General features: G+C 35.2%; 1 protein-coding gene across 1 annotated transcript in view; it reads right to left on the bottom strand.

The window, feature by feature from the left end:
• The window catches only part of LOC139963448 (uncharacterized), a 74,891-nt gene that overhangs the window by 57,089 nt on the left and 1,557 nt on the right, over positions 1-16,245 (bottom strand). Inside the window, exon 2 of the mRNA XM_071964215.1 lies at positions 1,242-1,471. Within this exon, the coding sequence (XP_071820316.1) occupies positions 1,242-1,471 (230 nt within the window). The remainder of the gene's footprint in view (positions 1-1,241; positions 1,472-16,245) is intronic.

The raw sequence follows: 16,245 nt of genomic DNA, 5'->3' as shown, positions 1-16,245 counted from the left end.
TGGTAAAGTTGTGGGGAGACAGGTAAGCGAGGAAGCAATACACATCACTCCTGATTTCATATACATGTCATTTATCTAGTGTTAAACGTTTGTGATGATTAACCGAAATATAACTGAAGCAAAAGATGTAGCAGGATGTATTCAGAATCATAGAAGTTTGTAACCTAAAAGTCGCTAACAAAAATGTGTAGTTTCTTCCTACGTGGTAGATTAGGAAGGAGGTGTAAGTGGGCGGTGCCCAGGGAGCGAGGGCGCAGTGCTAAAACATTTCCAGTGTGTACAGTAGTTAGGTAGATGGGAATGTGCAGATGTGAAGTGGCAGACAGGTAAGAGAGGAGCAAAGTAAATAAACCCTTCCTAAAATTTCAAATCCAGTATCTAACTATTTACAGCTCTATACATGACTTTAGTGGTGTAATCTCTGATCATCAATTCCACGAACTCCATGTAAACCTGACAGGGACCAAATGAAATTGCCCCTCCCCCCAAAAAATAATACCCCCTCCCCCATAAAGTAATAATACCCCCCAAAAATAATCCGCCTCCCCAAAAAACAATCCCCCTCCCCAAAAAATAATCCCCCTCCCCCAAAAATAATACCCCCTCCCCCAAAAAATAATACCCCCTCCCCAAAAAATAATACCCCCTCCCCCAAAAAAGTAATACCTCCTCCCCAAAAAAAGTAATACCCCCTCCCCCCAAAAAAATAATACCCCTCCCCAAAAAATAATACCCCCTCCCCCAAAAAATAAAAATAATACCCCCTTCCCCAAAAAAATAATATCCCCTCCCCCCCAAAAAATAATATCCCCTCCCCCCAAAAAAATAATATCCCCTCCCCCCAAAAAAATAATACCCCTCCCCAAAAAATAATACCCCCTCCCCCAAAAAATAAAAATAATACCCCCTTCCCCCCAAAAATAATATTCCCTCCCCCAAAAATATTACCCCTCCCCAAAAATAATACCACTCCCCCAAAAATAATACCCCCTCCCCAAAAAATAATACCCCCTCCCCCAAAAATAATACCCCTCCCCAAAAATACCCCCTCCCCAAAAAATAATACCCCCTCCCCCAAAAAGTAATACCCCCTCCCCCCAAAAAAGTAATACCCCCTCCCCCCCAAAAAAGTAATACCCCCTCCCCCAAAAAAAGTAATACCCCCTTCCCCAAAAAATAATACCCCCTCCACCTCTCCTCCCAAAAAATAATACCATTTGTTGAAAACTAATGATACCTACCTAGCGAGTGTCAAGTCATGTTTGTGGTAGGTCAAAGCTTTCAGATAATCTTGGAGGTAAAAGTAAGCATTTCCTAACTGGCTGTAGATGGCACTGAGTGTCTGAAGGTCATCTGTACCGACACGGACGGCAGCCTCGAGGTACCTGACAGCTTCTCTGCAGTTTCCCAGCTTGCATAGCCGCTCTCCCTCCAGAGCCAGCTCCATGCACGATGCCTCCATAGTCTGGCGCTGTAAGAGAAGAAGACGCCATTTTATACAAAACATGACAGAATTACATCAATTTGGTCGATTTTGGGTAACTGTTGATAAAATGTTTATAGATACTGAGGGGAAAAAAAAGCATGTACGGGGGAGTCGGGGAATAATTTATCCAATATCGCATCGCAAAAATGCTTTGCAAAATGGTCAAATTGCTATACAAGTTCAAGGATGTATAGCAATATTTTACAATTTTCATAGTATGTTATTATTAAGAGACAAATTTCAGAGCCTTCAATACTGCTACACAAATTTGAACACTAAATCATTCCCTGTAATATACTAGGGATAAAAAGCATGTGCAGGTAGGTAAATCAATAATACTAACAGGCCTGTCATTTCTGTCCTAGTATGAACTTCCTAAGAGGTCAAAAAGAAATTATTTTCTATTTGCTACAAGCTGAACAATTAGGAGTAATAACATCAAAGTCTTGCACAGGAATCAGTAAAAAATATTTAAAAGGCTGTTAAAAACGTCACAAAGTTACACTTTACAATCCAATGCTAGAAGCCTTTACACAATTCAGGCAACATGTACTTCTGCAGTTATAAAGAAATAAACTTCTAGTCTCGAGATAAATATTACTACATAACTGGAAAAATATCTGCAGAATGCAAACCTGAGGTTTGTTAACTTCTTGTAACTTGGCCTTTATCTCCATTTCATAATAGAGGCTTGACTGGAGGGAATATGTGTTTATTCAAGAAACTTCTTCTTCCTTTATTTTATATTTTATATATTTCTTGCTTCATCCACTTATTGCCCAGGGAATAAAAAAATTGCTAGACTAGGTCTGTCACAAAAGCTCTGTTGTGTCAGGTTGTGTTGAAAGTATTTTTGTAACAGATTGAAAGGCTCTGAGTTTCTCTTACAATAGACTATTATTAGTGTACAAAAGACTATTATTAGTGTGCAAAAGAATTGGCTGTACATAATTACAAATTATGTATAGCAATTTGACCATTGTGTATAGCATTTTGCATTGCAATACCGAATAAATTATTACCTGCGTGTCTACAGTCACAAATCCCTAATTAATTGCTAATGCTCTATTGTACTGTTTCGTAACGCCAAGCTGACATAGGCATGTATGGAGTTCTACAATACTTTACCATCTTTGCCATAGTGACAAAATTCCAATGTTGTTTATCAAAAAAAAATTCCAAGAAAAGCAAAATATAAGGGCAGTGGCAGAAGTTTTGGATTGAATGATATTTCATCATTTTCCTTCGCCTATCAAAACAGCTTGTTATGTTTGGCCATAACAGTTTTATCAAACCTACTGATTTTTTTTACTGAAAAGAATAATGCAATCAATCAAAATGAGGCCACGATTACATTACAGTTTGGACCTCACGCTACACGGAAAACAAGGTGATTTTGATTTTGATTTTCAACCTCTGTGCATTTACTTTACACCCTCTGCTAGATATCAGACACTCGCAAAATCAACAAACAGCAAATTCCCTTGTTTACCAAAAGTAAAGGCACCAAACCAGAAGCTGTATGATGCTTGTTTCTGCTATAAATCAATACTACCTAGTGCTATGTGCCCCCAAGAAACAACAATGAAACAAGCCAATGAAAGTTTAAGGTCACTGTTGATCCCACCTCAACCCAGAGCTGCGTTTACATAATTACAAATTTAAGCACGGGATCTGATCCTCCCCCTGAGTCCCTTGATCCTAGTCTATCGCGCCGGGTCCTAATTATATCCGAGTTAACACACTAGTTACAAATCGTACCTAGAGGCCACGGTTCATCACTGTGCTCGTTCTCAAGTGTAAACAGGTCTTAGATAACATCCTAGTACTTTTCACCACACAAATTTATATTTGATATAAATTAACCATTGAATTAAAAAAAAAGTGTTTCCTGGAAACCTTTTTTTCACAGTATTATCGGTTGCAACCAAAATGTCGATCAAAATTGTTTCAAGAAACTCTACTTTTGCTTTATTCTTTGAAAAGAAACTAATTATTTGAAATGAAACTAGTCAAAAACTTCATTATTATGGTAACATGGTCAGTGTCATAGCAAAGTGGATCAAATATTTGAACATTTACAGTATCCATAAAGGCATGGAAAACTTTTAGGAACGGAAATACCCTGTTGCAATAAAAAACACAAGTATCGCTAAAGCAATCTTAAGTTTTGCACACGTGCAGAGGCAAATAACCTGCGGTATTATTTATTCTTTTTGGAAATTTCACGGAAAACTTCACAGAAATCGCTCAGGAAACAACCAACACTTTAACAACGAAGACACAAATATTGCATATTTTAACAGTTCAGATTATCAAATTATAAAAGTAAGCAAATTTCTTTGAAAAGATGATTATTCAAAATACATTTTTACCTTAAATGTAAATAAGCCTCATGTCTGAGTAATGTTTCTTTTTCCATGTTTAACCTTTAAAGTCTCAGCGTTCAAAACCGGAAAGAAATATTTATCAAACTTTACGAGTCACAGAATACTTGTAATCCCTCCAAGCTGCAAAATAAGGGATTACTTAAGAAATTACACTTCACAAACTGCAAGTGGAAGACACTTCTCCAGGAAATTTTTTTGTTTCCCTTTATTACTTACTCAGGTTTCTATGGCAACTAGTGATGTCATCAGGATAAAGAATATGATATAACAAGAAATGAAATGGGAATCAGTAGTCTTGAGGCAATGTCTTTGATCCAGAGTGTGAGAAATGAATTGAAGTTAGGTTTTTTTTGGGGGCTCTTAGAATTCCCTTATACCCTCGAATATATAAGTTCAGGGTAGAAGGCATTGCATCCTAGGGAGCTCGATATGACAGAGTGTGTTTGTTTAAAGTGATCGATAATGATACGAGGTGACGGAATGATTGTGACATCACAATGGGAGTTTTGCCAATGGGCACACTCCACATTGATAACATGGTCGATCGTGCACAAAAATATTGAGCAGACACAAGATGGAAATGAATCTCATGAAATAATCATGGCATCATAGAATGTTACAGGAAATTTCAATTTTTTCCCCCCATAACATTAAGTTTTTATGTCAAAGGGTTTAAAGCTTACTGTGATTGTTGCACTCTAATTAAGAAAAAAACATCTCTCTGAGCTAATTTATTATATATTCAAGAACACTCTTGGGATACACTGTCATCCCTACTGTAGGAAACAGCCACGTACAGTATACAAACCTTATGAAAATTGTAAAATATCAGAAACATCAATGGATGCTTACAACTTACTGTACTTGTAAGAGGTGAATTTATCGATAAACAAGGTCAAAACCCTCCTGTAAGTGAGAAAACCTAAAAGCCAATAAAATTCCAGCAGATGAATATTCCAGCTAGAATACACTTTGTGAATTTCAGGATGGTAGATGGGAAGGAAGTCAGCATGGCTCCAAAGTGGGTCACAAGGGGGACAGTGCTGTAATGTAACTACCAAGTATTGAAAGCTTAGTACATTGGAATGCATGTAAAGTGTAGACATGTTATTATCTCATCATAAATTAGTAAATACCCTAACCAGTTTAGTTTTGGAGTATTACTTGTCCAATGTCTCTATCATGAGAACTTGGCTTAACCAGTGAATCACCTCCCCACCTCACGCCCCCTCTGTCCCCCCCTCCGGCCCCCACCCCCACATAAACCCTTCCCCCTGGGCATCCTTACAGTTTCAACTCTATAGTTTTAGCTAATAAAAGCTGTCAGCAATTAATGACTGTGTTATATGGAATTGTGTTACACTAACTACTGCAATGTTAGAATTGAGAGAAGACATTTACCTTATATACCAAGGAAGTGCACACACAGGCAGTACAGTATGTCAAAACTGCAGATCCATTGCTACCTGAGCACCCATGCATGTAAACTTAATTGTATGTCAAACCAATCACCATGTGTAATCAGGTCAACAATTAATAACTGATTGATCTATTCTATTAATGCTATAGGTTTGTCATCAGTATACATGCTTGTACAGTACAGTCTGTTCCAAGACTAGACTGCACAACTTTCTTCCTTCTAGCTAATTACCAATTGCGATTGGTTCAGGACTGAGATATCCATACTTAAAATATGTAAATCTTGCCATCTTTGATAATACATACAGTACATGTATATACTATAGGTTTTGTGATGTTTAATACATTAAAACCTGTACAAATTGGGCTTTGCCTTCTAGATACATGCTGGTAGTGTATTTTAGCTAGTCGGCATGGTTATATCTGTAACAATAACAAGTTAGTTAACTGAAACTTAAAAAAGTGGATGAGAACCACACACACATACAGTATACGTGTGGCTACACATCAATCACAATAAAATATTGGCAATTTGATTGATCAAACATCATCAAAGTTGTGTATTGAATGGAAACAGTTACTTGTAAATAGTGGCATTATATGTTATTATTTTCATAATATTTTCATAATCTTCTCCAATGAACCTAAGCCCAAGGTGATAAAAGTGACTATACAGACCATGGAATGCTTTAAATTCTGCATTGTCCACCAATAGTTACCTTACTTTTAACCAAAAGCGAAAAGAAGCAGCTAGTTTTCTCCAAACCAAATTGACCTCTCAATAACTGAATATTTTATTTCCTGGAATTGCAGATGGACAACTTAGATAAATAAATATTGCAGTCTGTTGAGAATGTTGCTATAGAAAAGACACAAAAATAAGTATAAGTATAAGTATACTTTTGATATATGACGATCATATTTGGTTGTTCTGTCATACTTGAAAGCAATATAGATTGCTTTTAAGAAAACAGATGAAAAAGCAACAAAAAAAATGGAACCTAAAATTCATATATGCAGTCTGCTCACTAGATCTCCTTCACAAATATGACATGTACTAACATACTGTAGTTATATAGCAAAGTAGCTTCTCGTTTTTGCAACGTAACTTTTCACATCGTACAAATACACAAGCAACGGATACAAAAGAGGTTTAAATTGAAATGAATGAAAAAAGAAAGAAGACAACACATATATGAACCATTCAAACTGTGGTTCTTAAATTGCAAGATCTTAAATTTGTCACTATCCATAATCCTCATGCATGACCAAGGCATGTAGTATAGTAGTTCTACATCACCACATAACCCCTTGTAAAGAGAAGTACAGTGGTCATGAAACCAATTAGCTATTTTTAATTTCGGGAAAGTCCAAAACAAAAGAGAAACATATGCTTTCACATGGTGAACTTTTTCTTTCACTCTCAAAAGTCTCTTTTGAGATGATGACCTTTGAAGTTCACGAGTATTGTACCAAATGTGAAGTGAACTTGAAGTGCAACAGGTGTGATGTCATAGCAACAAAACTACAATTCTTATCTCACTATGAGTAGCATACAGTCATTGGGCCATCCCTTTATTTCCCCTGGACATCCTTTAAGGTTACCAGATACTGACTGTTTACTTCATTGAAGATATTTTTATGTCCAAATAATAACCTTGTGATATTTTCTTGTAAAACTGAAACAACAATGTATGTCAAAAAAGTACAGTAGCCTGCTATAATTACTATTCGCAAACGGTCCTACCAGATTGAAGCAAGTTCATCATAGAGTACAACTATATTACACTGCTCACCGCAGAATGTACCTTTGCCTGAGGTATCATTATTTACAATAAAATTCTGAGCTGAAGTTATATCGGCCCAGACGGGATATATTTTACGATGCTAGACAGCGTCATTTAGATATATGGGGAAAATCAGAATGACTAGTAACTTACTGTGCACTTCACGTCATGGTGGCTACCCCAATTTAAGCTTTTAGCTGATTTGCAATTTTGTATACAGTAGTCAATTTATTAGGTGAATGCACCTATGAACCTGAATGCCTTTGCATGAGAAGATATCCTTTATAACATTCATAAGGTACCGTGCACTAGCTACAGTACATACAAGTATTAAGTAACGTGTGAATGAAGTGCCGTTGAAGGGCTGTAGAATCTCTAGTAAGGATAAACGGATAGCTGCTTTGCAGAATTATACAACATTCCAATCACGTCGTTGAGGTGGGTAGGAAGGTGCATATATTGACTGGGAGACAGGTGAGAGTGGAACTAAATAAATGTATACAAGGTTCACACAAGTAGATATTATTCAGCGCAATCTATCTACTGAGGTAACTTATTATATAGATTGGGACAATTAAAACTGCTTTTTTCTAATTTGTAACTAGATACTCTGTTTTGCTTTCTTTCATCTCTTCTTTTAAAGGTCTACAGACTCCTATGAAAAACATTGACCAAATCACTCTAATAGGCAGTAGAAATAATGAAAATAGCTGCAACTACCATCAAAGATTGACTATTTGATAAGTTTTTTTTTCTCAATTCTAGTTTTAGTTATGAATAAACACTATCAAATAATGCACATTGATGATGTGATGGGAGTGACTGTCTAATTTTCTGTTATGTTATCCCTTTGTTTTTACAACCTTCGTTTCAAGGACACTGAACACAGATTTGTAGCCTAAGGCTATTTTTTCAAATAACTTATTGTCTTCATTGAAAAGAGGAACTCCAAATTATTCAAAACATATAAGTGGGCTTGTAATAAGGAGGTTAACTTATTGAGGGCTAAACTATGAAATGTTGATGAGTGCAGCATTCCTGAGTTTGCACATATTTTATGAGTTTCCTAGATTTATCAAAACTTCAAATGCGTATATCTTGGAAACCAAAGGAGGTTTTCGAAAAAATTCAACAGATTTTTAATGAGACTATCACATGCAAAACAGATATACTGAATATGGGGCAAATTGGCTAGGTGCATAGTGTTTCAAGGACAAAACAATTTACCAGGGGGCTCCAAAACATATGGAATAAAATGTCTGACCTATTGCGATACTAGTAAAAATATGGTTACATTGTTACACAACTTATATGGAGAGATATTCAGTAGTACAGAACATTCAATTCACTCAGAATGTTTTATACCTTTTCATTTTGTTTCTTAAATTATAAAAAACTTTGTACAGAAAATATAGTGCATACTGCTAAATTCAAAATGTGGACATAAAACGACTCCCTAGAACCTGCAAAGGTAGCTAAGATCATTTTTATACATGTTCTGTTACTGTCATAACAAAGATTGCATTCAACTTAAAAGAGCACCGATGTGAAACATGTTAACTATTGTAAGTACTGTACAGTGTGTATTCAAGTACTGTAGGTATTAATGTACATGCTTGAAATGTGCTTTTCTATTGTATTGCTTAAAAGTTTAACAGGTGTAATTTATTGTGTTTTACCTTAAAACTATCCATGAAAAAAGGTATAATTACTTTACAACAGCAAAAAAATAACAAAAGAATGAAAAGAAAAAAAATGATAGATGCAAATTGAAAGTAAAGATAGTAAGTTGAGTTTGTCATATTTAACATTTCAAGCAAACTAAATTATGAGACTATGCTTAACAAATTATTCATAATTTACACTCAATCAGATCAAATGAAATTGGATAGGATTTAAAGCCATTTGTCACCAATTTCATTTTTGACAATCTTTATAGTACTGAAGATTTATTTGACACCCAAAAATAGGCTCACTATACTGTCATTGCACTTGTCCACAGTACATGAGGCTTAAATTTTAATGCAGTTACAGGTAACCTGCCCAGTTTTTTAAGAGTATTTATCTAATTTTACTTATCAATATGAAATGTAATTTTGCTTCCTCTTTTTTATTTATTTTTTCTCAAAATAAATGAGACAGTCCAGAGGCAAGTGCCCTGTATTACAGCTACACTCTATTGCTTTCAATATACTAATAAAGCATAATTCTTTAGTAATTATCATACTTGATCAAATGGTTATGAACAGAGACAAGGATTTATCTTAAGGTTTTGTTGAACTTTTCATTCACTCAGTCTTTAGGAGTCAAAATGTGGGTGGGTAGGGGCAGAGGGAGAGGAGGGGTTGAAGTACATCAACAGGAAGTGTGCATTAGATCCCCGGTCATCAGCTTGGTGACCCTTCAGTGGTTGATATGTTGTGGTCTGAGGAAGGATCTACGAGGAGAAGATATTGCCCTTCCATTTGAGAAAATTTTTTATTTGATTTTGTAGGTTTTTAAGCAATTTATGATCAAGACCTTTTCTTCCACAAATAGAGCCAATTTTACTTTCAACAGAATGTTTTTGGCATCTTGGCAACCTTCCAAAAAATTTTGGTAATTAAGAGAGCCGCGATCACCACTTTGAGGAATCAGGGCATTAGAGCACTATTAAGTTTATTTGTACATATTACATGGTTTTTATCCTCACTGATTTGTGGTCCCTTCCCAATACTAGAATTGCATTTGCCTGCAAATACGCAGTATGGTAGTGTTTGTGTGGAGTGCTTGCAGTATTAGGAAGAACTTTTCGGTTGTTCATGGTGGTACGTTTTGGGCGGACAACACACCAGGGGGTATAGTCATGCACAGTAGGTACCTAAAAAGTGAAGGCCCTTGTGAGCGCCATGACAGGCTCAGGGTAAGTTGGTTACGCAGCTAGCCTCTTAAACTGCAAATGTACAGAGACTATATGAAACTTTAAGTTGCAACGTCTAGTCATGTATAGGTATCGTTCACTTGGCAAGTAATGCCAATATTGTAGCACACACGCCCACTACAATTATAACGTTGCACTCCAATATATAGTTAAATCTAGGTTAGAAGAAACCGTCTGTTCATAAATACATGATTGAGGAGCCTCCACATATGCTCAACCAAAGTGCAAAGAGAAATTTATTGAGCTGTATAAAGATGAGAAGTAACTTTAAAACTCACAAATCATCTATATTAGCATCTGCAAAGCATACAATATGTTCCCTTCATTCCACTTGATATATATGGCTATGTACATACGTACGGCTTAATTTACTTGTTGAACGGAAAACGGGAAAGAGAGAGCGGGAGTGAAGAAAATCAAAGTAACGAAAATAGGTTCGCCGATTAAATGATAAGAGCAAACAACTGTGTCACATTTCTTGTTTGAATGACATGACAGATCTTTGGAATATTACACAGCTGAAGGATCACAGTAAGAAATATGTTTATACATAAATGTCATAAGACCAAAATCAGCAATTTAGAGACAGCAGAACTGAAAGTAGGTGAAGGTAATGATGATGATGGGTAATAATGTAAATTCTAACCTACATCTAAAAAATGATGAGAAAATTGAGGATTTTAAAATACTTCAGAACTAAATTTAGCAAGTCTTCATGGTCTTCATGTAATTGTAAAAGTACATTATCAAAGCCAAGCTGCTCATGCAAGAAACTGGAAAAAAGGAACAAATGTTAAGAGCTCTTTTTTATAAAAGTCTAGAAATTTTGATAGCAGTGATTAAACAACTACTGGAGGGTTGGGGGGGGGGGGGGAAGCATGATCAAAAGTGGCTTATTTGTTCTTTTCCTTTATCACTTTCCTCAGTATCGGTACACACATGTATACATGTACAGTAAATATAACATCCCAGCTTTTGAATAACTGAGTACCAGTCGATCCATGACCTGTGTCTAAATAGATTTTGTGAAGACCACACATCAATCACATGGTAATGCTGGGTGAAAAATGCTAAAGTTAAGAATGATTTTGTCCTTGGGAAGGGGCATGGGATAGGGAAGGGGAGGGCCTAAAAGGAGAATATGTTACTGTTATTCATGTTCAATCATGCTGTGCAGATATACAGTAAGAAAGCAATTAACAGAAAATATTTCCTGCTGAAAATACCACATCGCAATTAACATACAATTTATATGTTACAATCATACACACTACAGTACTGTGACACAATTTGAAATATATCTAAGATGCTGAAGGTGTCCTGAAACCCTACAGTTCATATAAGTCTCTTCTAAATATACTGTAGACATTATAGGCAGACACTAATTAGTAATGTATGTGAGCCAGTTAAGGAATGAACATGTTAAGTGTTCATTGTCAAGACGCTGTCGAATGCTTGATTAATATAATATTCATACTGTGCCAAAGTCATAAATATCCCATGAGACTTTCACAACAAATTAATTAATGAATGAGCAATTATACCAAACCCTCATTTCACAGACAAAACATCAGTTAGGAACAGGAAATAAAGCCCTTTCCCATTTTGTACATAATGGCTGAGCTCTTAAGCACAAATGCCACTGTACTGTACACACTTTCTCCATTGAACTTTGATGTACAGTACACAGTAAGGTACAGTACTGATCATATGTCATTTGACATCTACCATCATAATATTCAATTCTATTCAATTTATTTCTACCAACATCAAGCATATCACAGATACATCAAATAAATATAAAGGATATATTACAAGTTTTCTGAGGCAAACAAAAGAAAAACTTATATAGGTACTGTAATGATGGGTAGGCCAGTAGGGGTGCCAGAAATAAGCAGAGTTTTGCAAGTCTTTCACCTTAAGGAGAGAACTGGTAATGTACCAGTTACAAAAAACAAAAACAACAAACAAACGTAGTGCTAGTAACATGTTATACGGTATATCAAGTTTTGTGTTGCATCTGAGGAACTGACATAATGGTCTGTACATATTAGACTAATAGCCCAGTCACTTTAATTGATGAACTATGTAACTGTTAAACGTTTAACTTTAATCATTATACTTTGCTGCACAACACTCAAGAAGGTATTAAAGTAGTAATTGAAATTATTCCTGATCACTACAGATATCTCTACCTTTAATCCAGGCCTCCAAAATGATAAATTAAAGGATGACTTGAGATTTATAGTCTTCATACATTATAGTCCCAAAAAAAAATGGAAACAAAATTGTTTCTATATAACTATCCAGTTTACAAGATACTAACCTTTCAATATTCTAAATTAATCTCTGGAATGCTCCTTTAAGGCTAAATTGATGATGACATCCATAAATGTTAATAATCCATTGTTTTCTAAGAACTCACCCAAAATACGTTCTTTTATCGAACTATATAAACAACAGAGAACAACACCCTTGGATAACAACCTTTGTCCGTGACAAGTTTATAATGCAATGAAAACGTGTTATTTGAGTCCATAAAATTGTTTTGTTTCCACATTGAGTTTTGTGTGACATCTCAGGAACTGACATACTAGATTGCATGTATGGACTATATACAGCAGTCCAGTCACTTGGATTGATGAACATCACCTTTTTAAGGGATCATCTCTCAAAACTCAAGTGTTATGAAATTATAACCTGAGTTGATAGCAGTATATTGGAATGAGCTCTACAGCATATCAAAACTAACTCCATTATTTATTATGTATAGCTGTATCCTCTTTGAGTAATGTAACTCAAAAGAGTTTCAATTACAAGTTTATTTGTTTAAATATAAGTACTGTTTTTGCTGTAACTGTACCTGCCAATAATAACAACATTATCAAAACATTAATTGATAAATATTGAACATTGATTGTAAACTTCAGTCAAAACATAACAAAGAGCAAAAAACATTGTCCTCCTCAGACCTCCTGTGTTCAAACTACAGTATAGTAGAAATTGTAGAACGTACAGTAGGCCTATTCATCTCTAAATTTGAGGTCATCGCTATTAGACAATGTTAAAACTGAAAAGTGAACGTGACCATTATTCCAAACACGTTTTCCATAGTCCACTTGCACTGTTTGATCTGTGAGGTCTTCCATGCCTGTTCTCCGCTACGGTGACTTTAATTACGTTGTTTGTATATACTTAGCACAGTATATCAGCATGCACAGATTGATTGATTGATTTTAATTGAAATACCAGATATTGAAAGATCTGGATATCATCACTAATACATTCAGTATGAAGCTTTATAACTACACAGACACTGCTACTGTGTAGTAATAATAACGCCTCAATTTGTAAATTGCAGTGAGTGTGCTGTGAATGCCACACTACAATAGTACTGTGAGATCAGATTAATATACCATTTTAACCTTTATCTCTTAACTATGTTTTTACATCCTATTTATAAATATGTACTTTTATGTACTATTTATTCTAGAGTTTTTTTATATAACTTAACTTAATAACATGTACACTATACAGAATAGGCTTTTGTAGGGTATTTTCACCAGGCAATGTTGAACATTCGAAAGTTACGTAATATCATATTGGGTAAGGTCCCGCGGTATACCAATATAAAGTTACGTAATATCATATTGGGTAAGGTCCTGCAGTATACCGATATATTTGAATAAAGTCGGTACTGCGATCATGATCATACCAACGGTATTGCCTTCCTCATATTACCGATGTACAGAAACACCGGTTTTCTCAAACATAACATTAAGCATTGTCAAATGTACATGTTTAAAACATGTACGTAGTACATACCACACAGCTGTCATTGCTGAAAACCTGCCACTTTTTTTTTTTTTTTGGCGTCTTCTCAGAGCGGTTCTTCAGGGTTGGAACAGGGGGAGAAATTCAAGAAGTATACAACATAACACACCCCCCCCCCCCTCTAATAATGACAAAAGTCCATAATAACCAATCACATCATTCACAGTTCATTTGTAAAAGGCTCTCTAAACGTTTTTATATGCTCTATGTTTGGAAACGTCCATTTCTATTAATTAAACTTTGGGGAGGGCAAAACTACCGCGTCTAGAATAATGACAGGTTTGTAACATGAACACCTGTTTTGCTATTTACCAGTGTCTACGGGGTCAAGCCCAAGGAATCAATGACCTCGACTTGTCAAATTAAATAAGACGAATACAACTTTGAAGGACACAACAGTACTTTTACAGTGAAAATTGTAAAAAAATGATAATGATAAAAAAAAAACCTGCCTCATCTGGGGATTGTCCGGTACATACAGCCAATAACATACATCCTTCTGTATTTAAAAATGTCCTTACCTCAAAAGTTTATATTTCGATCAAATACTGAATTCAGAGCATTACTTAAAAGCTTCAGAGATTTATGGTACAGTATTTGAATTGGGAAGAACTCAAAAGCAGATTTAAGGAACATATTAGCAAAGTATCTCTCTTACAGTAAATTGATGAAACTTACATAAATTGATGAAACTACATTTTCTTAACATTAAAATTGATAGCATCAAAGCTTAAGATATGGTTGACCAGTGTTTAGTCTAGATCACTCAGCCACTTAGAGAAACGTAAAAATGATAGCATGAACGCATAAGACGTAGTTGACCAGTGTCGCAAGATGAAATCATACAGCCACTTACAGAAATGTCCACAAATTTAGTTAATTTGACCAAAAAAGGAAAACCTTAACGTTAGAAGAACACTCAGACCTTGGCTAGAATCTTGCATTCAAGACACAGGATTCTACCTACTGTAACCCTGACTACAGATGCTACAAGTGCAATTTGGTTTTGAGTAATAATCAATTGGTTTGATCAAATTTTTGGTTAAAAATTGGCATCCAAAAGTAAAAATCCTGCTTTGGAAAATATGAAGCCTCGACAGATTTTCCTGTATGCTACAAACACGCGCTGTTGGAGACCTTGAATAGTTTGCCTGGGGTTTGATAGCAATAGTGAAATTAATCCATGCATATCTACTGTAAGTTTACTGTATATTCTCATGGAAACTACGACCTCCTCATTGAAAATGATGCATTTATTTATATTTGTATTAAAGTGGTAGTAAAGGGAATAATTTAATTGGATATAAAACACAGAATTTATTAAAGCTCTACACAAAGTGGTTAAATTGCAAAACAAATGAAAAGATGCAAAATGTAAAGTAGCTTAAATTGTACTGTAGAGAAAACTTGCCTTTTTTTTGGTATTTTATATTTTGTAAACTTATTGTTAACTTCAACATTCGGACTACACCCAAAATACATATTTTAAACTCAATTATTACAGCTTTTCTCTGCTACCAGTTAGTGTTATAGCCTGCTTATTTTCTGAAATTTGTTTTTGCTATTTCTTGGGGATGTTTTAGATTTATTGACTGTTTTAACTTTTCATCATTTCCCCCAAAGGGAAGAAGTACTTGTGGCCAATTATTGACAGAATAAACAGACAACCTCTGCTAAGTAGTTTTATCTAAATATTGAGGTGCTGAAGAGGTAAATTTTGAGGAAGTGGTACTAGGCTGTAGCATTACTAAATATTATTGAACATTTAGAAGGCATCAAGCACCAAAATACAGTACCTCCATTGTTGGACACTTAAATGACAGGTTCAACAAACATTCTTAAAAACCTGTAAAATATATCTGGTTTGAAGGAACATTTCATACAAAACTTGAATTCTTGGACTGGGATTTGTGGGAGGTAATACACTCCGTGTCAAGGCCAAGACAAAAATCTAGAGTAATCCCTAATACTGCAAAAAAAAATATTCTGTAACTTTCACTTTGAAATCCGATAGGAAATATCCAAAGAACATTTGACTTCTGCTCATAATTTCTGCGGGATATTTCATATTTGACAGCTCATATATTTCATTTGAAAGTAATGAAAGTAAGTGTAACTTACACATGCTAAACAAGGCCAGGGAGTAATGGTGTGTTAAAATTTAGTGTAGCAGTGTTGAATGTTCTGAACTCTGTCTCATGTGAAACATGCTAAGGTTATTGTGTACAAAGGAAGGTATTTATACAACTTTGCACTTGCATAACAGTTTGACCATCTTGCATAGCAGTTTGCAATGCGATACTGGACAAATTATTCCATTATCTCCAACCCATCCAAAACTGTATATTCAGGACTAACTTTAAAGGGTGTGAAGACTCGCACATAAAGAAACTTCTAATGCCAGTAATC

The sequence above is a fragment of the Apostichopus japonicus genome, chromosome 22 (genome assembly GCF_037975245.1).
Source record: "Apostichopus japonicus isolate 1M-3 chromosome 22, ASM3797524v1, whole genome shotgun sequence".
Classification (NCBI taxonomy): domain Eukaryota; kingdom Metazoa; phylum Echinodermata; class Holothuroidea; order Aspidochirotida; family Stichopodidae; genus Apostichopus; species Apostichopus japonicus.
The sequence above is the reverse complement of the archived record's forward strand: the minus strand, read 5'-3'. Positions and strand labels throughout refer to the sequence as shown.